The 25,775-nt window shown below is 39.7% G+C and overlaps 1 protein-coding gene across 6 annotated transcripts; it reads left to right on the top strand.

The window, feature by feature from the left end:
• LOC107090270 (protein kinase C-binding protein 1-like) lies at positions 1-25,775 on the top strand. Of its 6 annotated transcripts, none has more exons than XM_015383564.1 (22): positions 1-159; positions 257-492; positions 5,178-5,309; positions 5,423-5,493; positions 7,504-7,667; positions 10,749-10,892; positions 13,379-13,492; positions 14,271-14,363; positions 14,490-14,577; positions 14,674-14,729; positions 14,816-14,893; positions 14,988-15,103; positions 15,186-15,661; positions 15,761-15,889; positions 18,123-18,278; positions 18,574-19,083; positions 20,295-20,726; positions 20,832-20,977; positions 21,106-21,186; positions 22,774-22,852; positions 22,940-23,179; positions 24,649-25,775. In XM_015383564.1, exons 3-22 carry the CDS (start codon positions 5,257-5,259, stop codon positions 24,825-24,827), a joined length of 3,405 nt encoding a protein of 1,134 aa, XP_015239050.1. In that variant the 5' UTR covers positions 1-159; positions 257-492; positions 5,178-5,256; the 3' UTR covers positions 24,828-25,775. The 6 variants fall into 6 exon arrangements, with proteins under 6 accessions (XP_015239050.1, XP_015239048.1, XP_015239054.1 ...); XM_015383562.1 differs by having other exon boundaries at positions 10,671-10,892; XM_015383568.1 differs by lacking the exon at positions 5,178-5,309.

Below are 25,775 nucleotides of genomic sequence, written 5' to 3'. Positions count from 1 at the left end.
AAAGGCCCTCTCCACATAAAAAATGGAGGCTTGCTCTGGGAAGCCATGGTGTCCTGCTCCACACACTCCACAGGCTGACAGTTTCCCTCGTGTAACCTTCCACTGCGAGACCTGCCACCAGATTTTCCTCTTTGAAGCTTCAGCACACTCTTAGAAAGGGTTTGTATGTCCAGAAATACTTGTCTTAATCATATATTTGTGTGGATTTAGACCTAGAATTGTGCTCATTTTCTTCCCCTGTCTCTGACTCACACAGAGCTGCCCCTGCCAGCACTGAACAAAGATAATTACTCAGGAAACATTTCGGCCAATCAGACGCGCCCTTGTATCGAGCCTACGAGGGAGGGGACCAGTCAGGATCTGGCTAACATTGCCGGGGCCTGATCGCCTTGCCTGAAGAGCGGAGCCTTCCCCGGCTGAGGGCTGAGAGTGTCCTCCATGTTTTATAAGTGTTGACATAACATTGTGTCAGGCAGCCATGCATCCACAGAGGTAAGCTCTGTCTTTTTTATCTCAGCCTTCTGATAACAACATGGCTTCCTTTCTTGTCGTTGTGCTAACTTGTGGGTTTCTCATGATGAATGTGCACACCTTTTTAAAGTCAGCTTGGTGTGCAGCAGCAGGAAGAGGAGGAGGAGCTGGGCTGGATTGAAGGCCTCGGCAGGCCTCTGCGCCTTCCACAGAGGTTTTTTAGGGTTTGGGGGGTTGGGTAATGATTCTCACCCTTGCTCTCTCTCTGTGTCTCAGGGTCACATGAGTGCCCCAGACTACCATACAGCAGGCAGAGCACAACATTGCAAATCCTTTTTCTTTTTTCCTGTTTATAAGGCAAGAGAGAGCTTGATCTAAAAGTTGCACCCTCATCTCCTTGCTGCTGCAGTTTTGAGTTGTAGCCTGGTAGAGAAACAAGGGGGGGTTATATTAACCCTTTTTAAGTATGCCTGCTATGTGCTCTCTTATCTTATGCCATGCCAAAGGAGGAACAGCAAACAGCAACAATACAGGCTTGGAAGTATTAAAGGTAGCTCAGAGCATACGTCTGAAATATCCTGAAAATGAAACCTACATGACTTTCCTGTTTTTTGACATAGGAGTGTCTTTAAAAAAATGTCTACAGCTTCAGACCCTTTTTGAACCCTCTCCCCCCCTCAGTCTAATCTTTGGGGCTAAAAAACACAAGACAAAACTTATTGGAGTCATGGGCCTTGAGGTTTCCGCCCCTGACTACACTGTGCAACTGCTTCCTCTACTCTCAGACACACACACACACACAGATACAGTGGCCATTTTGTCTTCAGCTCATGTTGAAAGAACTTTACCCTCCTTTTAACAGATCAGTCAGCAGGACAAAGACACAACATAAGTTTTAAGAAGATCTTTTTATCATGTGATAGTATAACATCCGAAAAGGATTTATGTTGTGATCTGATGCTGAGTTCCTTTTCTTGTTCTCCTCTTGCTGATTTGCTTTTTTTTTTTTTTTTTGTTGGTTGTTTTTGAACACGTTAAACAGAAATGAGCAGCAAGGTTTGTCTTTGCCGCACAAAGGTAAGACAGGCTTACTTTATAATTAAACGTCAACATTACATAACCTTTTTAAATTCGATTAGATCTACAAATATATGCAAGGATGCAGAAAATGGTAGCAGATGTGTCATGCTGGAGGTATCGGAACATGAGCAGAATGTTGTTACGTCACGTAGCACCGCCATAGAAATCTCAGTTGCGTGGGGAAAACAAAGGAAGATCTCTTTCTCTTGTGGGCTGATGAGAGACATTTTTGATCTACATAAAACCTGAAAATAGTAACGTTACAGTCAGGGTTTACTTTCAGGCTGCAACTAATTCACTGTGTAAAACCAAAGTGTTAACTTTTTAACAGGTTTATTATTATATACTATATGTATTTGATGGTGAGATAACAGGCAGCAGTGTGAGGAACCGATCTGGGCCTCCTGAGGCAACAAGGCGACAGATGTTAAACAGCAGAGCACGGTATATACAAAACAAACTAATCATCCACAAATATTATTAAAACAATCCTTTCTTTCTGGGTTTTAGACCGTCTTGATGAAGATGGAGAATAAACTAAACTGAAAGGTAAAGATAAACCGTCTAATGCAGGAAGAAAAATCTCTGCATTGCAGCAAAAAAAAAAAAAAAAAAAAATAAGTATGCAACAGTATCTGAATTATTTTAAGTCTGTTATTTTGTGAACTATATAAAAAATTGAAAAAAAAAAAAAAAAAAAAAAAGCCTTTTAAAGAGGAAGAGGGGAGCCTGCACACTGATCTTTATGGCACAGCGCGGTCGACCAATGGTGTCCCAGCCTGTTGGCCCTCCAGCCAATAGCAGCAAGAGCTGAGGTTAAAGATTGACAATCGGAGGGAGCATGGCAGGGAGAGCAAGGGCCTTCTGGAAAATTCCACAGCCATCTTTGATTCATCCTGTACAGCCTTATATAAAAATCCAGCTCCAAAATCTGTCCGTCCTTCAGGATTTCCTATTAATAATAGGATTGAGTATGCTTACTGGTTTTGATGTAACGGCCATTTTTAATGCAGGTAAAAATCATAATTGTATGAAATGTTGGGTTTTTAGGTTATTAAGTGGCTTTAAGCTGGAAGAGTTCACCTCTTTTATATTTGTGAGACGTGTTAGTCGCGTTGTAATAGTAAAATGGTCTGTTAATGTTTTAAAATGTGTTTTTCATGTTTATTTGGTGGACCCATTATCAATTTGCACACGGTGGATTGTTTCCACATCTGAAAATGGCCTTTTTTTATGTTTGTGAATATAACACACTACATTTTATGACACACAGAGAAATGGGTTCGTCAAAACCACATCTGATTATTCTGTGACAGTGGTGCTCACAGAGGAGAGAAGGACGAAGATCGAAGACATACAGGAAGAAGGGGGGGGGGGTCCAGTCTGGTTCTGCTCGTAATGCAGGATTTTCCTGTTTCTCCTCACCGTGGTTTCATGAAGGTTTGTCCTCACAGGACCGTCTTTCTCTATCCAGAAATGTTGGACGGAAATCTCCACAGATGTCTTGCCGGTCCTCCTGTGTGGATGTGCCCGAGTCTCAGCCTTAGAGTGGGGGATGGGGAGAGTGTATGTGTGTGTGTGTGGGGGGGAGGGAGGGTAGCAAGCTGTGGCCTCCATTTTCTGTGACGAGAGAACCCTGCTCGTCTCTCACAGGATGGGAATCTGAAGGCAGTGACTCAGTGTTATTCCTTTTTGTCCATCAGGTACTACAGAGCTTTCAGAAGGGAAATGTGGGTTTTTTTTTTTTTTTTTTCTCTCTGATCTATATGGAATATATCTGACTCTCTGCTGGGGATTTATTTGCCTAAGTCTTCCTGCTTGATGGATCTGGAAAAACAAAAATCCCTTTGGACACTTGTTATTCCAGCTCATCTTGTCCTTTTGGTGGCTGCAGCATTTCTTTTAACGCTGTTTTGAAAATGAGGTTGTTGTTGTGCAGCTTTGCTGAAGAATGGCGAACATTTTCTCCTTCCCAGGGTTGTGGTTGAGACTCAGCTAATGCCTCTTATTTTTTTATTTGGCCCTCGTTTGTTCTTAGTCCGGAACAGGAAGGCCCTGAAGGGGTGTGTGTGTGTGTGTGTGGGTGTGTGTGGTGAGAAAGCTGGCAAGCTAAAACAAAATCCCCATGTGTCATATCTTAAGAAATTCTGTTCTGACCATGTTTTGTTCTTTCGGTTTGATTAAAAATGTCTCTAATTGCTTCCTAAGAAGTTAAAAAAAGCTTTTCTACATTCAGAAAGTCTCTCCTGTTTTAATTGATTCTTATTTTGGTTTGGTCTTTGAGTTGAAGAACCACAAATGATTAATTGGTGCAACCATAGCTCTGCCAGCTAACTGCTTTTCTGTTTGGGTTTAAGTGGTTTTATCTAGTCTAATTTTTGGCTCCTCTTTTTCACATTCAGGTTTTTGGGTTTGCATTGTCTCCATCATTTGACTACACTTCAGTTAACTTTGGAGTGTCTCTGTAGAGATGAATTATGCAGGCGTAAGGATCATTGTTTTAGTTTTCAAAGAGAAAATCAAACCGTACGGTGGCCATGGAGGTTGAAACCATATCATTTAGCTGGAAACCAGAGTTGCAGCAGCCAACGGTAGAAACCGATCACGTGTGTGACCTGTCAGGGGTTCACCGGAGGGTTTCCTCCTCTACTCTTTTCAATAAAGGGGACAACCTTGGAGTGAGGCCCTGTGTTGTTTGGACAAAAGAAGGCCAAAGCCCCTCATTTATTGCCAGATTCTCCTTTTTGTTAACCACACAGGAAACCAGAAGCCGCAGGAGCAGAGACGGGGAGCAAGTTCTGGATTATTTCTGTTAAGCTTAAGAAGTTTGAGTGATTAAACTGGAAAAAAAAAATCGAAATCTAGATAAGTCATTATTTCTTAAAGTGCATTAGTTCATGAATTCAGGGGATAAAAGAGAAATTTTGCCAGTGAAGCAAGACAATTTACCTTTTAAAATAAGAAAATCGCAATTGCATTGTCTTATTTCGAGTGCATTTTATCTAAATATCTTATTTTAAGAGTAAAAATCCTCATTTCATTGGCAAACATCTCATTTACCTACTCATATTAAGGGCAAATGCACTTAATTTGAGAAGTTTTTTTACTTATTCTAGATTTTTTTTCCAGTGTACGATTCAAGATGTTTTTTTTTTTTTTCTGATCCGTACCAAAAGAGGAAGAGGTTAATGTTGGTGTAGCAGTATTTATGGAATTTAATCTCATTAGTTTGTAAATCTTTACTGGGTTCCTGGTAGTAATATTTTGATGAACTCAGTGGTCTCCAAGTAAAAGGCCCAGATCCTCAGAGGGAACGCTGTTGTTACTGAAGTAGCCGGGAAGCTAGCAGAAACATGCACCATTAATCACCCTGAGAGGCATCCCTCTTTAGAGGCATGGGACTGCTCCCTCGTTACCTTAGGTCTGTTCAACATTCGTCAGAAAGGCATCGCAAACTATTACATCTCTGCTGACGAGCATGGAAACGTTGGCTAAATAGTCATGTGTGTTGTTGTTAACATCCTTTTCCTTTTTTTTTGCTTGCTTGGTGAAGATGAGTGTTGCCATGGTGATTGTTACTGGTCTCTTTGCTGGAGTATAAGGAACATTTTCTGTCTTGAATGCAGCTGAAATTCTGGAACGTGTTTGAACGTCGGATTGAAAGTCAAAGACGTGTTCAAGTCAAATGAGCTTTTAAAAACAGCAATGGAAACCGGTGGAGTCCCTGTTGACAGGTCCTCAGGGACCCAGTGCCTTAGGTGGTGTTCTACTTGTTTACAGATAACGCTGATGTGGTTTCTGAACACCGTTTCTGACTCTGTGTTTGCTCCTCTTCCTGTGTTCCTGTGCGCTCCTGTTCGTTGCTGTGCAGTCTGGCTGAGGAGGAGATAAAGAAAGAGCCGGATGTGGTAGAGGGGATGGACGCTTCTCTGCGATCGAAAGGTAAGTCTCCAATGTCCTATCAGAAGTCGAACATGAGTGTCAGAGAACGCTTGATTATTTTATTGGGATTGAGAGGTTAATGCATTCTAATGTATTCCTTTTTCTTCCTCTTTTTCATCAAGGAATCGGAACAGATTTCACTTACTTTAGATGGAGCCTGTTACCCATTTGTTTTTATGTCTGAAATGTATCTACTAGATTGAAAAAGCTTGTTAGAATTAGTCTCATAGCTCTTGGAAGTATGTTAATGGATTTATGGTGCTGAAATATGATCATGATGGTAAAGTAAGCAAAGTGAAAGGATAGATTTCAAATGAAAATCACCTCTCGGCTCTAATGTTTAGCATATAAAGGGTTGTGAAATCCTTTTTCTGTAACTGCCTAAATGTGATGGATGTTCAGACGAATTGTCAGGAAATGTAAGCCAAGTAAATACAAGATGCAGATTTCAATTAATGTCACTTTAGAGGAACGTTAACTGCTCTCTAAACACTGAAACTGCTGCCAAATACTTATTATAAATGTCAGTTATATATATTTTTTCTTTTTATTATTATTGGAAGAATTTTATACTGCTTCTCTCGGCAGATAATTCTTAATTTAGTAGAAAAATTATATTTTTGTGTTATTTAAACCTAACTAGCCTGTCTTAGGCCTGCATCAGAAACTCATTGGAAGGTTTTATGTTTTCTTCATCAAGTGGGTGTTTGATGGAGTTCCCTTTCTTATCAGCTGGGGTTACAACCCTTTAACTGATGTTAGTGGCTGTTTCTTGAATTTCTTTAGTGAGACATTGAGCTGTTAGCTTACTGGATGTCATATCAGCTGTATTAAACAGTTTCTCTTCATCTCAGTTAATTCATCATTTGACAAGGAAGGGATTAAAGCCCCTCTCACACCTTGAAGATTTAGAAAGCGTGTGTCTGACGTACGAAAAATCTGGCTAAAACGCTGGTATACATTGGATAAGTTATGGGTACGTTTTATATAAGTTATGAGCACGCTGGCACACGTCAACATACTGCGAGTATGTCAAGAAATTTTAAGCATGCTCAAAATTTCCTGACATATGCTGATACATGGGCCATAAGTTAGAGGTAATTCATTTGATTGTTGACATACGTTAAGCGTAAGTTACTCATAAGTCGTAGTGTTTAGCTTATCCAAAACTGATGAGTAACTTGTGCATAACTTATGCGAACGTATCCAGAACTGATCCTTGTGTTCACACCCACGACCAACAAAGGTCCTAGCAGACATGACGCTGAATCTGCTGCGACTGCAAACCTTCTTTCTTTCTTTTTCCTTTTTATTCTTTTGTTTTTGGCAGGCAGTAAAATGCAGCTAGGTTAATACAGCGATCAAAGACGTCTTTTTATGCAGGCCGGGTGCCTCCGGGCGCATTGCTGCCCCCTATCAGGACACTGGCTTATGCATCATTTCATGGGCATTATACTGCGGTACATTGCGGTGCGTTATGCATTAGTTAGGCTGTCATTCGACATGCGCTCTAGACCCATTGTAAATATGCTAAAATTGAAAAAAAAACATTTAAAGTTCAGCGTATGGCAGCGTTTAAGGAGATTTCTGGACGTCAGGCATACACTGGCTAAATCTGCAAGGTGTGACAGGGCCCTTCTTCTTCTTATGTGGCGAGGGTGATGTGAAGGGGCTGATTTCATTAGTTTGCTAATGAAGATTCTCAGTCATCCAGGTCATAGTCATTCTGTAAAAGTTTAAAAAACAATCCACTGGACTTGGTTTCCAAGATTTGAAGACGTTTCGCTTCCCCTCCAGGAAGGATCCGCAATGAGTTTGAGTCTTTAAATAGACTAGGCCTTGTATTGCTTGGTAACATGTCTTCAAATCTCTGAAACCAAGTCCAGTGGATTGTTTTTTTAAACTTTTACGGAATTTCATTTGTTTGTATTTGACTTTTTTCAGGTGTAACTTAACCACCTCTATATCACAAGCGATTTAATTTGATTGACACAAGCCTTTTCATCACAGCCCCTGATGCCCCGGGTTCAGCAGAACGATCCGCAGCACCACAGAAGCGAAAGGTTTCAAGTCCCACCCATTCTTCTAATGGACACTCTCCCTCAGACACCTCCCCCAGCCCCCTTAAGAAAAAGAAAAAACCAGGGGCCGTGAACTGTAACACCAAAGACCAGGTGAGGCTCCTGGATGTATAGCCTGATGGGCTGCTTATGCCCAATTTTGGAGGTAACTGTATGAGTCAGCGTTGTTAACTGATGGGTTTGTGAAACATTCAAAAACTAATAGTTACTAATAGCTATGTTTATGCACACAGAAATGAGTCATATAGATCACCTGTATAGAAGCACCCGGTTACCCAAACTGACTATATGAGCAATCAGAGAGAAAACTGAGTGACATAATTGCTGTTAAACTCAAACACATGTTGCAGACACTCCTGATTGCATTCCTCTCTTGTCATAAGTACATACCTGTATCTTATTTTGGATTCATGATTATATTTAGTATTTTCACCACATCACATTATTCACTATACTGTACTGCCAAAAGCATTTGTTTACCTTCAAACACATTGTTGAATTCTTCTGCTAGAAGATCAGAATCTAGTAAGGTTTGCCCAGCTCAGTCTCCTCTAGTTTATCCCAGCCGTAGTCTGTAAGGTTGTGATCAGAACTCACTTGTTCATATCATTATGAGCCTTGCTTTGTTTTCTGTATAGTCATGGTAGAACCTAAATGTTTGTGCAACAGTCCCCATGCTAACATGCTGGGGTTTGTTTTACGAAGCAGGTTTACTGAACTTTTAGTTTAAGCTGAAATATAGGAAACTGAGTTTTTCCGGTTCACAAAGAGTTTATTCAACCTCTTTTTCAGTCACTGTAGTAATATTCTCCACATAGCTAACCTGGAGCAGTTTTTCTTCAGTAAACTCGGTGTCCTCTGTCTCTTCTCTCCTTACAGCCAATCAGGCTGTTTTATTTCCTGATTTAATCAGGAGAGTCCGGTTGTAGTTTTGTGCATACAATAAAAAATAATTTACTAGGTCCTTAGAAACACTGTTGTTGTTGGTGTTTTTTATTTTTTTTTAACAAACATTGCATGTTAGTTTGACGAGGATCTTATTAAAGAATGATCAGCTTTTTCTTCACTGATAATTAAAGGGAGAGGAATCCACAACTCGGCTGACGGGATATGAGATTTTTTTTTTGTTTGTTTAATAGTAGCGACATGCGGATCACTTCATTATTTTCACAGTAGTTGCATGAAAAACTACTGAAATTATTTTCAGATTACACATAAAGAGATTAATTTAGCAGGAGGGAAAAGGAATTGCACTAGGATTAGGATTCATTTGGATAACAGCCTACTGGCACAATCTGAAGCCATCTATGGGACTGATGGCCGATAACAATGACCATTTATTGGGATAACATCCGAAGCTGCTGCAAACAGCCACTCAGTATTTACTTTGTGAAAGAAGACCGAATCAAACTGAACCCCATGAGATAATGAACAGGTTCCATCTATTAGAGAGCTTTTAGACTTTATCGTCACCCGCTGCCAGAGGATTTCTCCTCAATAGATGAATCGATCCATTCAAGAAATAAACCCAAAATGTTATCGTGGTCTTAACGGGCTATGGCAAGCCAATTTCATATATATTAGTATTGCTGAGCAGGTATTCTTGATATCTGAAAAAAAAAAAACATTTAGTTTTCCTTGTCAGAACGACAATTTCAAATAAAATGACACTATCTACTATAAAAAAATAGTGGATGTCTAGAATTTATTTTAGATCTACATATTCCAATTGTTACTGGTTTTCATTTGTAATATTTTCACTTTGAAGAAACGTATTTCCATCCATTCATCCATCTTCTTCCGCTTATCCGAGGTTGGGTCACGGGGGTAGCAGCTTCAGTTGGGAGGCCCAGACGTCCCTCTCCCCAGCCACTTGGGCCAGCTCCTCTGGGCGAATCTCAAAGGCGCTTTCAGGCCAGCCGTGAAACATAGTCCCTCCAGCGTGTCTTGGGCCTCCCCCCTGGGCCTCAGCCCGGTGCGACGTGCCTGGAACTCAACTGGCTCCTCTCGATGTGGAGGAGCAGCAGCTCTACTCCGAGTCCTCCCAGATGACTGAGCTCCTCACCCCACCTCTAAGGGAGAGAGCCCAGACACACTACTGAGAAAACTAATTTCAGCCACTTGTATCCGGGATCTCTTTCTTTCTATCATGACCCAAAGCTTATGACCATAGTTGAGGGTAGGAACGTAGATCGACCGGTAAATCGAGAGCTTCGCTTTTTGGCTCAGCTCTCTCTTCACAACGTAGTTTAGATATCATAAATACATATTCAGTCAAGCAGATAAATGTCAGAGCGACCACTTAAAATGTGTAAAAATTTCTAGCTATATAAAACTTTTTTGTTTTTTTTCTGAAATTCAGTTTATGTTGCAAAATTGTAATTTATAAAATATTATTCTAGTTCAGTTTAGGAGTGTGATTTAGATCAGGAAGAATCTTATTCTAGTGATCTACAAATGGAACAACAGAGAGCAGAGGGCTTTTAATAAATGTAAAAATGGCCTGCCATAGCTGCACACGCATGGACCTACTTGGAGTTGATTGAACTAATTCATTGTAGCCGTTGTGAAACTGAAAACTCAGAGTTCCTGACCTTAGGCACGATTAATTTAGAGTTGTGGATCTGAATCTGAGTTTGTTAAACCTGCTTTGTGAAACGGACTCCGGGATACTTTACTTTGTATTTGAAAGTAACTAGAACACCAGCAATCAATAATTAGGATGTATGCAGGAATGCTTCTGGCAGTATAGTTAATGCTTTGACTCTTCACCATGAGCACAAACACAACTGTTTTGTAAGTTACAAATTATTTCAGCTATGAAACAATATCTTGCAAAAAAGAAGCATTGGTATGAAACAGTTTTTTTAAATCAGCCTTTTGCTTACATTTAGAGCATATCTTAGTAGAAGCTACCTGTTTGTAGAAAGCACCATAGTGTAGGTTTTGTTGCTTTTATTGCCCCGTGTGCTGCTTACCCTACCTGCCTCACCTTAGTACTACCTTGTTTTGTTGCATTGCACCTTTTTTATTACTTTTTTGTGTTCCTGCGTGTTTTTTGAAACCTGCCCCCTGTTTCTCTTGCCTGCATTTCAGTCAGAGCTAAGACATGGTCCCTTTTACTATATGAAGCAGCCAGCACTCACCACAGACCCTGTTGATGTTGTACCGCAGGACGGGAGGAATGACTTCTACTGCTGGCTGTGCCACCGCGAGGGTCAGGTGCTCTGCTGTGAGCTCTGCCCCAGGGTGTACCACGCCAAGTGCCTCAAACTACCAGCCGAGCCCGAGGGCGACTGGTTCTGTCCAGAGTGTGAGGTATCGCTCTGAAGACGTGTGTTTGTGTGTGGCCGTAGCATGGCTTAGATGACAGAATGGCGTGTCCCAATGAAAACGTGTGAATCGGTGTAATGATGCTTTAACATGCAGACAACAGGACATATTGTCCTCTAACCAGAGAAAAGGGGCATCTGCTTGAAAATACAGAATTGCATTCATCTCGAATGATCCTAAAAAAGTTATTTTTTTAATCTAATTAAATAAACTGAAATTGGCGTATTTTATGAATTATTTATACAAACCGTTGTTTTTTTTTAAAGTCATTTTTGATTTTGTTGGTTATAGCCTAGAGCTAATGTCCATAGCCAACCGAATCATGATTAAGACCGCTAAATGATGGAACTAAATCAGTGACTGCTTGCGTTGACATCGAATTTGAGATTTGGCAATTAAAGTTCAAACTGTTTTATCACTTGTCTGTGCCCGATCAGCACCGGAAACTGAATCTTACGATTCTTTCGGGCGTAAACTTTTTCACCTTTGGATCTATAAATACATCTAGTCATTTTGAGTTTTATTTTTTCCTTGGGAGTCAACCTTATGGTATATTGTGCGTAATCTAATGAAATAAATAACTGAAAATAGTGATTGTTTTATCATATTTTGCCGGACTACTCTGAGCATGTCCGATGATGTCAGACAAGCAGTTTAACTGAGAAAATGGAAAAGCATCAAATTATCTCAGAAAAGTCATAAAAATGTTTTTAAGATTTGTATTAGCATTCTTTATTGATTTAAGGATATAAATCAGTATTTTTAGTACCATGACTACATTATGGTGAGCTGGATGAATATCTGTTTGCACATGGGCAAATGAGCCGGTTCGGGTAGTGACGGTCACAGCTAGCACTGTTTTTGAATCGGGGGTTGGAGCTAAACTGAAGGCACCTCAGGGTCCTTTTTTTTTTTTTTCCTTCCCGCTACTCCTTGACATCTACCTGCGGTAAACTAATGGATGGTTCTGCCACTGCTAAACCACAAAGTCAGGTTGTTAATTTTGTTGGTTTCATCTTCTGGCTGTTTAAAATGAGTAATCCAGTAAGCTTGGTTTCAAACTAAGCTAAGAGACGATCTTTACTTATTTCAAGGAAAAACAGGAGCTCACTTTAACAATAGAACCAAATTGGTAAAGGACCCTGAAGGAGCCTTCATTTTAGTCCTGACACCCCCCCCCATGCAAAAACAGTGCTAGATTGTAGTGACATGGCAGCTGCAGGGCCTCTGCAGTGAAACTAAAATCATCGCTCCTTGAAAAAATGCTGCACCTGAAGATGATGGTATCATCACCGTTTGATTTTACAGTGTTTGTTTTAATTTTCTTTGTCATTACACTGTCACAAGTACAGAGCAATGAAGTTCACCCTCTGCATTTAACCCATCCCCTTGGGGAGCAGTGGGCTGCCATTGTGTGGCTCCTGGGGAGCAGTGTGGGGGTTAAGGGTCTTGCTCAGGGAGCCAGAGTGTCAGTCCGTGGGAGTGGGGCTTGAACTCAGAGCCTCTGAATTCAAATGATGATGCTCTAACCACTAGGCCAAATCTCATTCGATGTCAATGCAAGCTGTCACTGATTTAGCTCCGTACAAATACTCTCCTGTAAGCAGCAGGGAATCCCACAGCCTGAAGAGGGTTGTGAGCAGTTTGGTGATTAAAAGCCTTCATGTGTCTTAAAACAAAACAAAAACAAAACATAAAAATATAATTTTGTAAAATGTTCTCATGATGAAGTGAATAAGTGGGTTTTTATTCCCTCTAAGCCATAATCATCATTACCTAAAATATATTGCTATGTGTAACAGTTTGAGTTTTTATTTTTTGCCGTTGAATCGGTATGAGATTTTATTCCAATTGATGGAGATGCAGCTCTATGTGGAGGGAAAACTAAGCAGGGCTTCAGCATAGAATATACTGCTAAAAGCTAGGTGTAATATCTTCTACATGCAAATATCTGAAAAAGGCTGCTTGATTTCAATAAAAATGATTCTAGACTTTTTCTTTTGGATCATTTGCTTTAGAAGGGTTTTGGCATGAGACTAAGGTTCCTGTAAAATGAAATCTAAAATGACAAATCCACGGATAATGCATCAATCTGTGCCTTTCCCTAATGAGTTCCTTTTAATGTTAAGTGTTAAAAAAAAAAACGGTATGATCTCTAGTTTTTGAATGTTCTATTAATTTGATTCCAGATTAAAATTTATTTTTTTATTAAAAAACTACTTGCTGCTAGTCGAGCTCAGTTTTTTAAAACTTTATTTGTGGCTCAGTTTGTGCCATTTTCAATGCTATTAACAGACTTTCCAGACTTAAAGCTGTGAGGAAAAAGCTGCTTGATTTACATGTAAAACAAATCCATCTTTATTTTTATTTAGCTCAGATGGCCTGTAAACGCAGACTTTGAAAATGTTGCTTTTCTTTTTGTCATGATACAATAATTCTTGTAATTATTATTTTTTTTAATCTTCTTTCAGAAAATAACAGTTGCTGAGTGCATTGAAACCCAGAGCAAAGCAATGACAATGCTAACAATAGACCAGCTCTCCTACTTGCTGAAATTTGCACTCCAAAAAATCAAACAGCCTGGGGTAAGAGTGCTGCTTTACTCTTTATGTCTATCAAATACTTTCAAACTAATACTGTAAATTCCTACAGAAATGGATCAGTCTGTTTACTAGTGTTCTTGGTAAAGTTGTGCATATTTAAAGCCCTATTTGTTTATTTTTATACAGTAGCATGATCTCACTGGAAGATTTAGAAACACCCAACCTTTTGTTACAGTATAGTCAAATAGCAAGGATACTTTTTTACATTTACACACAGCTTTTGTATGCTGGTCAGTGTCTAAAACCTGTTTTCTTTTTACCTTTTGTGTTTGCTTTTATTCAGAAGTATACAGACATAGGGACGGTCTCCTGTTCTACACTTGTGCTATAATTTTCTAATGAATAAACCATCACTTGATGTGATGCAGATTTGATTTTTTCTTAGACTTTCTAGAAAAGGGATATGACAAAATATTCAGTTTCCATCTTTTTCTCCTTTTAAGTCAGGAGTGGCTGTGAGAAAACATTCTATCAACTTAACATCCTGTGTTTCATTACGGCATAAAATCAGAGCAGCAGTTAGTATGCTGAAAACAGCAGGGATGAGATTTTCTATTTTTTGCCACCAGGAAGTGGCAAAAACATGCAGATACATTTCCAGTGTCAGTTTCTGCAATTGCCAAAAAAAGCTTATTAAACATGTTTTCATTGTGGCCAACATTAAATGATGACAAATGCTTAACAGTAGTTGCAAGAGCTAATTCTATTCAAAGTTCTAGATTTGACTGTTTCTTTTTCAATGCTTGTCTTTAATGCGTAGACGGAGCCTTTTCAGAAGCCCGTTTCCCTGGAACAGCACCCAGATTATGCAGAGTACATCTTCCACCCCATGGACCTAAGCACTATAGAAAAGGTACAGGGATTTCTAAACTTATCACAATACTAAATAAGAAGGAATTAAAGTAACATGCATGGAAGGAACAAAGAAATGATGCATGTTCATAAATTAAATGTATATGCTTTTCTACTTTTTATATAGAATGTCAAAAAGAAAATGTATGGCTGCACTGAGGCTTTTCTTGCTGATATGAAGTGGATCTTACACAACTGCATCATCTATAATGGAGGTAGGCCACTTTGTCAGATATGAATAATATATAGAAATGTTTATATGTTTGGTAATTCCCAGAGAAAAAGAACTAATGGTCTCTTCTTTGTTCCAGTTAATCATAAACTAACGACGACTGCGAAAGTCATTGTCAAGATCTGTGAACATGAGGTAAAGGTTTTAGCTAAAGTCATCTTTTTTTTCTTTTATGATGTCTTATAAGTGAATCATTAATGTTGTTTTTTTTTTTTTTTCAGATGAATGAGATTGAGGTGTGTCCTGAGTGCTACCTGTCTTCATGCCAAAAAAGGGATAACTGGTTTTGTGAGCCATGTGTACGTTTATAGCTTATTTTGAATACCAAATATAAAGAATTTATAAACTTTATAAAATTGATGAGTTATTTTTATTTTCTCTTGTTTTTAATAGAGTCAGCCTCACCCTCTGGTTTGGGCTAAGCTGAAAGGTTTTCCCTTTTGGCCAGCAAAAGCACTTCGGGAAAAGGACGGGCAAGTAGACGCACGATTCTTTGGGCAACATGATCGGTAAGATGAACTTAACGAGTAAAATTCCTGTTTTTTTTTTAAAGTTGGTAATACATTAAGCTTCTTTCCTTCATCTATGTAGTGCCTGGGTTCCCATCAACAACTGCTACTTAATGTCCAAAGAGATCCCTTTCTCTGTGAAGAAAACAAAGAGCATTTTCAACAGTGCCATGCAAGAGATGGAGGTCTATGTGGAAAATATCCGCAAGAAATTTGGCGTCTTTAACTACGCACCCTTCCGCACTCCCTATGCACCCAACAACCAGCTCCAGATGCTCGTGGACCCCAATAACCCAAATGCTGGGGCGGTGAAAACGGAGAAGCCAGATAAGCTCCGCTTTAACTTCGATATGACTTCTTCTCCCAAGATGATCCTCAGCAAGAGTTCCACCCCCAGCGGGATGAGTCGACGGGCCTCAATGACAGAAATGCCTCGGTCTCCGATGAGCACCAACTCCTCTGTTCACACAGGGTCTGACGGGGAGCAAGAAGCGGAAAAGGCAAGCAGAAACCCTGCTCTACACTACAGCACTGGAGAGGAATCCATGGACTGCACTGGTATATTGCATCTCAAGTTTTTTCTTCTCTGGCAGTCATGATCAAGTTGCTACCTTGAGATGTTTTGCAAAAACATTTCTTTTTGAAATCCGATTACAGCTTCTCCTGTGTCGGGGAAGGCTGGTCCAGCTGCCAGTGTAAGCAGCAGTCCAAAACCCATAAACTCTGCACTGGTTCCCAAGCAGGAAAGAACAGCAGGGACCGGAGGCATTCTCAACCTCAACCTTGGTCAGTAACACTAATGTTTAAAAAAACATACTAATATTTGTGAGGTATGGTACAACAATAGACCTCAATGTATTTGATTGGGATTTTAATAATAGTCCAAAGTGATGCATAATCAGTGGAATGAAAACTTTAAAGTATTCGAAGTTTCTACTCAGTCCTTTGTTCTCCAATCCCCCTAACATTAGTGAGCCTGTATCTAATTCGTTGTATTAAACGGCTGTTTCCTTGAAGGTATTGTGGAGGATTTTCAAGAATTTTTTTAAAAGACCTGCTCTCTCCACTTAAAAAAAAAAAAAAAAAAAAAGCATTTGCACAACCCTGTGCCTGCTCTCAAAACGGAACGCCTATTAAACATGCGCAAGCCCATTTCTTCTCATACATGCTCTGTTTAAAAGTTGCTCTTCTCATAGCTCATTCAAGCTCACTGTACCCACTGTACTGTACCCATACATCTGAAAGTGCACATGCGCAGAAAAAGATGGCGAACTGGAGACGAGCGCGTTGGACGGCCTTGCAGAAACATCACCAGAAAGATTAATTAGGAGGACCACTTATTTAAATGATCCACCTGGAAAAAGAAAATCCTCCACTATACCTTTAAGCTACAGATGTTAGAGAACAGTAGTGAACAAACGACATCATGAAGACCAACGGTTTGGAATGAAGTTGTGGAGAAGATTAAAACAGAGATGGGTTAGAATTCAATATCCCAGGCTTTAAACGTCTGACAGAGCGCTGCTAATCTGAAAACTGAACCATAAACTCTACCAAAGACAACTTTATCGAGCTAAACCGACTGGTTCAGAAGGAACATGAATCAGAGAAGCTCCACAGCTCAGGTTAAAATCGCTATTTACAGGACTGCTATTGGTTTGCTCTGGTTGCTCAGGTAGCCTCTACTGTAGAGTCTGGAGAAGGAATAGACCATGAAAGGTCTTGTAAGTAGTTTGCCATGTACCGTGCAGGGGAGTCCACTCCTGTATGAGAAGGTGCTCTGGAAACAGGACCAAAATGAGTTTCCTTTTTGCCTATGTGTCTTGTCATTTTGTGCAAAAACAATGACAGAAAATACTGTGTGGAATGAAACACAGCATGTGGTTAATTCCTGCCAGCATTTGTCAAGAAATAATACTTTCCGTAAAACCTACATGCAAAAATCAGCTTGTTGGGAACCTAAGTACTTGTTAAGATTTTTACAATTGATGTCTTTGTAACATTGAACCAAAACATCTTCTTTCCTAATTCTCTTAACCATCCACAGTGGTGGAAGTATTATTCTATGGGAATGCTATTCATTAAATATGGAGCTAAGTATAGTGTGACACTAGGGGGTCATAATGAAATGGTTAAGACCACTTTAGACTATCCAATGTCGACCAATACTGGAAGCTCGTCAGCAACTGACCAATCAGCAATCGCAATTTATCCCAAAAGAAAAATCTCTCATGCGGACCATCTGCATCTTTCTCTCGTTTGACCTTGCAAGGGGTTTTGCATAAAAAGGAATAGCAGACATGGGGATTTTGTTAATGACTCCCAATAAAAGGCTAAATGCTGTTGGTGGGGAATGGTTAGCCCAAAATATTTAAGGACTGGAACACAGTTGATTATGATCCCAAAACTGAGTCTTAAAAAATGTAAAGATAAAGAGGTCTGCTAGGAACAGCTGAGCACAATAATCAACAGGAACTACTGGCTGTTCAGTTGTACGAAGATAACGAACAATAACAAAAGGTAACGATTTGTTATGATTAGTTTTTGTTTATGTTTAGCTTGTTAAATATTGCTTTGCTTGATTAATTAAAAAACATGTGAGGAAATGTGCCGCACCAGATGCAAATTATTACACACAGCCTGATCGTTTGTTATAAAAACAGGATTATGAGGATTTTCACCCTCTGGTTTATGTACTATATTCACTCACCCTCTATAACTGCAAAAGCAATCGGACCAAACTTCCCTCACAACCCGACTGATTGTGTGTTTTTTATTTTCTCTGTCTGGGGAAAGTGTTGGCTTTAATGTTTGTTTTTCTGTTACTACCTTGAAATGACTTTACTCAAAATCATAATCTTATAAACTTGTATCCCTTTCTTTCTATGCCACAATTCTGCTCCTTTGTGTCAGTCTTTTAAAATCCTTTGCGACCGGTAATGACTAAATGCGCCTAGCTGAAGTGGTAAAAGTGCACTTGGAAGGTGAACGGTTGTTCTCTAATTTGTGTTTAAACCAGATCGAGTGAAGGCTGAAATGGACCTGAAAGAGCTGAGCGAGACGGTGCAGCAACAGCAGCAGCAGCAGCAGCAAGCAGCCCCGGCTACTGTCACCACTCCAAAGAGGCCCCTCAGGAGCCTGGACAAGACCATTGAAAGCTGCAAGGCACAGCTTGGTAATTACAGAGTTGGTATATGTTATAACAGGTTGAAACATGGATTTGGAAACAACAAAATAAAATAAAAAATATGTTATTTTTCCAAAATACTGATGTACCACTGTAGAAAATCTTGATACGTTTTGGCCAGCAGTTTGGAATAGCCTGTATTGTTGTTTTTTCTGCTCTCCTAAAATAACTATTTCAACACAATACCACCAAAAATCTGGTTCAGATTACTATAAATGGTATTTTTAATGTTTCTCAATACATTTTTTTTTAACCAAAAACATAAATTCTAATTCTTCTACAGGCATTAATGAGATTTCTGAAGATGTGTATAAAGACGTGGACCACAGTGACTCTGAGGACTCTGAGAAATCCGACTCCAGCGACAGCGAATACCTCAGCGATGAAGAGCATCGGTCAAAGAATTCTGCTCAGGATGAAAAGGATAAGGCAGAAAGAAAAAGGTCAAAGGCGAGCACTGAGGGAGAAGGGAAGGAGGGAGTTACAGTGACGGGGGACAAAGCTGCAGCCGCAGAGGCTTCACTCAAGGAAAAGACTGGCAATGGCCCAGAAAGGGACCTACAGGACAAACCCAGGACACCTCAGTCCCAGCCAGTCAATGAGAAGCCTAAAGCAACAGAGGAGGGCAAAACAGCAGCTGCTGCATCAGCTGAACAGGACTCTGATTCTGAGAGAGAGCTCGTCATTGATCTGGGGGACGAACATGGAGGACGGGACTCAAAGAGGTCTAGAAGAGACACAAGCTCTTCAGCTGCAAAACCTGTCAAGGAGCCCAATGCTGCCAAAGTGGAAGGTGAGGCTTTGGAGTTCACTTCATGGTTTTACTCTGTTTAGAATATCAACCTCACATGAAGTGCTGATCATATCTGCTCTGCTGCACAGCTTCCTGTGTTTTTTATTCATTTATTTTGCAATGCCTTGATTGGGAAAATGTTGGTACGAACACCTGTGGTAGAATACAATCACATTCTGACAACATTTGCATAAAATGACAGTTGGTCTGTTTTATTTCCCCAGACTTCTATCCTTCTGTTATTTTTGACCTGCTGCACTAGAAGCAGGGATTTAACAGCCTGAAAATGTATTATTATTATTATTTTTTTTTTCCTTTTAGGAATTTTGCAAGCATTCAGTTTTTAGTACAAACTTATTGGCTACAGCTCTGTTTTCTATTTTGCTCCCTCAGCTTTTCTCTTAATGAGATAATCTTAATTTTACTATCAAAGGGTCGAATAGTTCTGGATTTTTATTATCTCCAAAATGTGCATGCTCATTATTTATTGCTTCTTTTATATGTTTTATATGATTCTATTTTTTGTTGTTGTAATTTGCTGCAGTATTTAGGTGTAATCATAATACACTAAGTCATCAAGGACTGGTAACATTTCTTCAAACATTCAGTGTTTGCAAACCTGCCAAAAAGAAGACGACCTTGCTTCTGAATCTGTCCCCATGGATGTTCAAGCAACTAAAACCCAAATGTTTTCATTTCATTGTTACCGTCAGCTCCTTGAAAATACTTACGTTTAGTTTTAATGAAGCTTGGCTTAAAACCAGGATTTTAATTGTTGGCATGAACCTGTTGACAGTAACTGTCTTAAATGAATTGAAATACGGATCTGAAGGAGTGTATCAAAGATTGCTTGATGAAACTTGAAGAAAATCTGCAAGAAGTCTCTGGAAAGTGTTTTTATAGTCGTAATTATAAAATTGCATTATTAGAAGAATGTTCTCTAAAACTCTAAAGTGATTTGCACAAGTTACATCTTAGTTCAACAGTTGGACTTCAAACTCTAAGCAGGGATAAAGGAGTTGTTTTTCTTTTCTAAATATTTTCCCATCTTTTTTTAATTTTTTTTATGTGTGCAATATATTCTGTTCAGTTCAGTTTTAATACCTCTTTATATTTTCTTTGCTTAAAAAATTTAAATGAATGAATCCAGAATATGTGGAACTCCTAAGCTAATGATTTTTCCCCCTTTTTTTTGTGTGCTTTTTCTTTAGGTAAATCTGCTGCATCAGGGACACCGACACGAGAAGCTGTCTCCAACCTGAAAGACTCCTTGCAGCCTTCCATCACAGCAGCACTAAGCCTTGTTTCCAGTGCAGCAGCAGGTCAAACTAGTGTCTCTACAACAACCAGTGCTCCTTCTGGCTCCTCCACATCCACAGCACCCACATCTGTAAAAAAGCAGCGGCCGCTACTGCCTAAAGAGACGGCTCAGGCTGTGCAACGGGCAGTTGTTTGGAGTCCCAATAAGTTTCAGACGTCTTCGCAGAAATGGCACATGCAAAAGGTTCAGAGACAGCAGCACGAAGAGCAGTCAGCTGTCCAGACGCAGGGTCAGAGTCAGAGTCAGGGTCAGACTCGCAGCCAGCAGCAGTCACAGCAGAACTCCTCCAGCACTCGTTATCAGACCAGACAAGCAGCCAAAGGTAAATGCAAAAAACGGACACTAGGTTAATATGTAACAAAAACTGAAATGGAAATGTTAAGATGTTTGATTTCCCTTTAAGATTCTGCATCTTTGTCATCTGCAGTGCAACAAAAAGAACCCGCTCAAAGTGCATCCTCCTCGACAGCGGGACAGGTCACTTCTGCTGCCTCGTCTTTGGTGTCAGCAGACTTGCCGATCCCCACAGTCTCCGCAGACGTAGCAGCAGATATAGCCAAATACACAAACAAAGTAAGTCCGCATTCCTGTCAGTCATACATGTACATTATGCAACATTGAAAACAAAAGGCAACACTATCAGAACTGCAAAAGTAATTGAAATGTTTATTTTTTTTTTTCTATGTTTTTCCACTTTCCAGATTATGGACACAATAAAGGGGACAATGACGGAAATCTACAACGATCTTTCTAAAAGTACATCAGGAAACACAATTGCAGAGGTAATCCCTCCCATTCAGATTAGAGCATCTTTAATGGTCTTTTTGGGAGCAAATGGGCTGTTCTGAGGTGTTGAGTGTTGTAGCACCTTCTAGAGTACGTGCTAGCCCTTGGTGTAGCTCTTTACTGTGGGTATTCCTCTTCGTTCTTTGACCTCTCTGCTGTTAAACTGTTTTGATAATAAGGTTACATTAACAAACCTGCACTGCTGTTAGTGCGCCTGATAAATTGGAGTTTGCTTCCCTGGAAAAGTCAGTTTGCCCTGCAGGAGCATTTAGTGTTTGCTAATGTAGTGGAAACAAGAGAAAACCTCAGTAATTAAAGCAGCAGTTTTTCCCTGTACTTAATACGTTAAACTGTAATGAGGTTGTTTCCTTATAAGGCGGCTTCCTGACATTACCATTGTAGAAGTTGGTCCTTCTGTGAATTCTTTTTCCCATATGGAGGGAAAATAAAAAAAAGCCCTTCTTTGCGAGAGTTATTACTGCATATAATACCAAAAGTTTCTCAAAACTTGTGGCGTGGTTTAAAAAAAAAAAAAAAAAGTCTGATGTACGTATAAAACCATGAACTTGTTACCGCACATATTACCTTGAATAATACCAATCTGGTGAAAAATCAAACACAGCTGGTTGAATTTCTTACATGCCCAGTGCCGCCCACAATTTAATATTTCATATATCTGCCGCTGACTTGAGCTCAATTATTAATGCCCATTGCTGCAATTTCTAACAAATCATAAAGACATTTATATGACCCCCCGTGTTTCTGTTTGGACCACCGTCCCCACATAAAAAAAGAGAAGGAAGCTTCACTATATGTTTAAAAGAAGTCAGGACAAGATGATAAAAACACCAGGATGTCAGCCCTCATTCCTAGAACCTATTGGGCGTCTGTTTCCAACACAGTCATATTAGGAATAGTTAGATTTATTATTATAGTAATACATGTAAAGGAGACCTGAGGCCACTGTGACATTTTTATTAAGACCTAGTTCATCATCATAAATATTCCCCTATTTGTGTCCCATGTCTTACTATATAATTCAATATTTATCCACCAAAATAATAATCACATCTGACTTTTTTGAACTAATTTGCTGAGTTGTCAAGTTTTTTTTTTTTTGTTAGAATGAAAGCATCCCTTTAAAAATGAAAGTGGATGTGGATTTCCTGCTCCTCGGCCTTTGTGCATTGCTAGGAGAATATCCACAGTTCACATCCAAATGAGAATGTTTCCATCCTTTTTACATGTGTTTTATGAGGATGAATGTGACTGTAGTTTTATTGCTGAAGTTTGAACTATAATAGCTTAAACTCATGCAAAGACTTGAGTTTTTGGCTAACGACCGAGCCTGGGATTGTATACAATATAAAGGGATACATTTAGATTTATTCAGTTCAATTTACAAGAGAAGGTAATAGGTAAAATTACTTTAATGTATTTTTGCTAAAAAAAATGTCTTAACTATGCACTTTGATTGCTCAAAACCAGAATTTTTTTTAGTCCTACTTGTGTAATCAGGTCGTATTTTCATTCAACCATAACTGATTTCTGATTTTTTTTATTTTTATTTTTTCCTGCTTCAGATTCGACGGCTGAGGATAGAGATTGAAAAACTCCAGTGGCTTCATCAGCAGGAGTTATCAGAGATGAAGCACAATCTGGGTTGGTGTCCAACTACTGGGTGACTATAACTTCTATCCATCTGTTGTATCAAGCATGGTTTAAGGTGTATTTGTGCACTGACCGCAGAGCTGACGATGGCAGAGATGAGGCAGAGTCTGGAGCAGGAAAGGGAACGTTTGGTGGCTGAGGTGAAGAAGCAGATGGAGCTGGAAAAGCAGCAGGCAGTGGATGAGACCAAAAAGAAACAGTGGTGCGCCAACTGCAGGAAGGAGGCCATCTTCTACTGCTGCTGGAATACCAGCTACTGTGATTACCCCTGCCAGCAAGCACACTGGCCTGAGCACATGAAGTCCTGCACACAGTCGGGTAAAAATGTTTTCTCTGTTTTGGATTTGGTTTGGATTTTCAAACTAAAACTTAATTATAAAGCCTGTTGCTGCTGCAGCTTTTAAACTCTTAACTGATTTAGAGAAATCGAATGCTTCATTGTAGAACCCAAAATGATCATATTGACGGTAGTCTTATTATCAGAGATTTTGACTGTGTAATTCCTTATTCTTTTCTTTTAACCTTTGTCACATTACAAACCTACAACCAAAAACCTCAATGTATTTCATGTGCTGATGAAACTTCTTCTCATAACATGGTGCGTCCACCATCATTTTTCACAGGTATGGTGTTTGCTATTGGTTGGTTTGATAATACCAGAACACATTTTCCTATGTGTTTGTAGTTCACCACAATCAGTGAAGGAAACTGGGCAAACAGGTTTTATAGTTTTCTCATTGCCAATTCTCAATAAAGAGCAGATTTATGGAGTGCATAGCGGCGGTTATCCCACCTCAGCTGTGGTTTTCTTCAGGTTCTTCAAAGTTGCCATGAGCCTCTTAAATCCTCTGATTGTTTCTATTCTTGGCTAGGCTGATAAACCAGACTAAATGTGTAATTAAGTCTGGCCCCAATGAATGACACATCAGAATGTTGTTGATGAGAACAACTCGTCTGTGCTTATTGGACAGAAAGCTGGTGGGGGAGTGTAAACAAACAGCCTGTCGGTAAAACGGCAAATATGTTCTTATTAAAAATTAATGAGTGTAGAGCCTCTTCCTGCTCACGTTTCAACGAAAACCCCAAGTCTAATCCTTCCAAACCTGATTCCAAAGCTGAGCCATACGAGAACTGTTCAATAGCTGTTGCCATCTTCCCTGTTGTGCTTTCTCCAGTGTCGCGCAGCTTTGTTGTCACGTCCTCAAAACCCCGCCGGCTTTGCATCCAGAAATTCTAAACACATCTCTGCGTTGTGATTGGCCAGCCAGTTCCAGGGCCTGGGGCATTGTTAGAGGCTAGTCCCACTCGCAGGCAAAAATGATTTTGGCCGCTGGCTGGTGGGGCTAGTTTACTAGGCTCATTCTTTGCCTAACCAGTCAGTCTGCTGGATGTTCTGAGCAATTGCAGTTACTCTGCTTTACCTGTTTTAGGATAAAGGACTTGCTGTCAAGCTACATAAGATGTTCAAAACATGGGATGTTAGTTTAGAACTCAGTCATGCTTCTAGACACTTTTCATCCCCAACCTGCTGTAATGCTGTTTATTCACATTAATTAGGTGACTCTTGAAAGCAGCTGATAGCTCTGGAATGTATCTAAGGGAAAAATACTTGAGCAACAGTTTTCTCATTAAAATACCGTTCCAAGTTTTTGGAATTTCCCCATTTTGTCATGTTATAACCACAAAGTATTGTGTGTGTGTGTGTGTGTTTGTATAGGTATAAGCTGATAACAGTCACAATGAGATGTTAAGTCTGCCCTCTCTCATTTTGTTTTGTTCTTTTCCAGCCACAGCATCTCAGCAGGAGCCAGAGGCGGAGCCCAGCTCAGAGGCGACGGTCAAACCATCGGGCCACTCTCCTGCTGTGCAGTCCGGTCCCCCAGCCACGGCCTCCATATCGGACAAAAGCAACTCTCCCACATATGCCGACAAAAGCAAGGACAGTTCTGGCGTCACTGTGACCTGATACACTACAGACACCCGAGTTGAGTGAATGTGAGGCAGGTGGCCTCAAAGTTGGTGCTTCATGCCCTGCACCTTTATGACAAATCACTTTTTTTTTTTTTTTTTTTTTTTTTCCATTCCCATGTGTATATCTGCTCACTGGACTGTTCTTTCTCAGTTTCCACATCTGTGTTTCAGTCAGTTAATCATGTGAAAGTAGTCTGTCTCGAGATGTAAATGTTTTAATTCGGCAGTTTTGTGTTATTGCTCCAACTGTATCATCCCAAAGGATAGATCCTACTTTCCTTTTTTTCAATGCTGCTCTACAGGACTTTGCTGCTGTTCTTTATTTTTTGTTGATTGTTCTCCATATTGTGAGACAAAACATTTGAAACAGCCTTCAACACTGATACACAAATATGGTGCCATCCCAACTATTTTGACTGAGAGGTTTCTTTCTGCGGTTTCGGACACACTTGCTCCATGTTGGGTAGTGCAGGTTTCAATGACACATTTCAGTCCATGTCAGTCGTGGCGTTTTGGTTTCATACCAGTTTTGTATTGTAGTTCTGTGATGTATAGCTACACATTTACAATAAAAAAGAAAAAGATTTATTAAAAAGACAAAATTTAAAGTGTACAGTTTTTGTATGAAGATACCTGAACGATATTTATAGTGTTACATGTTTTTTTTATAGTATTGTTTATTGCAATCACATTTCTATGTGTTTAAGAAGAGTTATTTGAAATGAAACTTCTTCACACGAATGTCAGCTCTTAGTGAAGTCTTTGTGTAGCAAGGTACCCAAAGCAGATGTAAATCCCCTCAAAAAAGTGTCCAACTGAGTAGACCTAATTATAAATCTCTTTTTGGCCATATATTTCCTGTGAGCATGTTTGTGTTGAGCTTTGTCTTGTTACTGTTTACATATTGTAAATAGAATAAATGGACTTGTGAAGAAAATGTTGC

The sequence above is a fragment of the Cyprinodon variegatus genome, unplaced genomic scaffold (genome assembly GCF_000732505.1).
Source record: "Cyprinodon variegatus isolate N-32 unplaced genomic scaffold, C_variegatus-1.0 Scaffold287, whole genome shotgun sequence".
NCBI classification, from domain to species: domain Eukaryota; kingdom Metazoa; phylum Chordata; class Actinopteri; order Cyprinodontiformes; family Cyprinodontidae; genus Cyprinodon; species Cyprinodon variegatus.
Note: the sequence above shows the minus strand (reverse complement) of the source record. Positions and strands in the feature narration are given on the sequence as shown.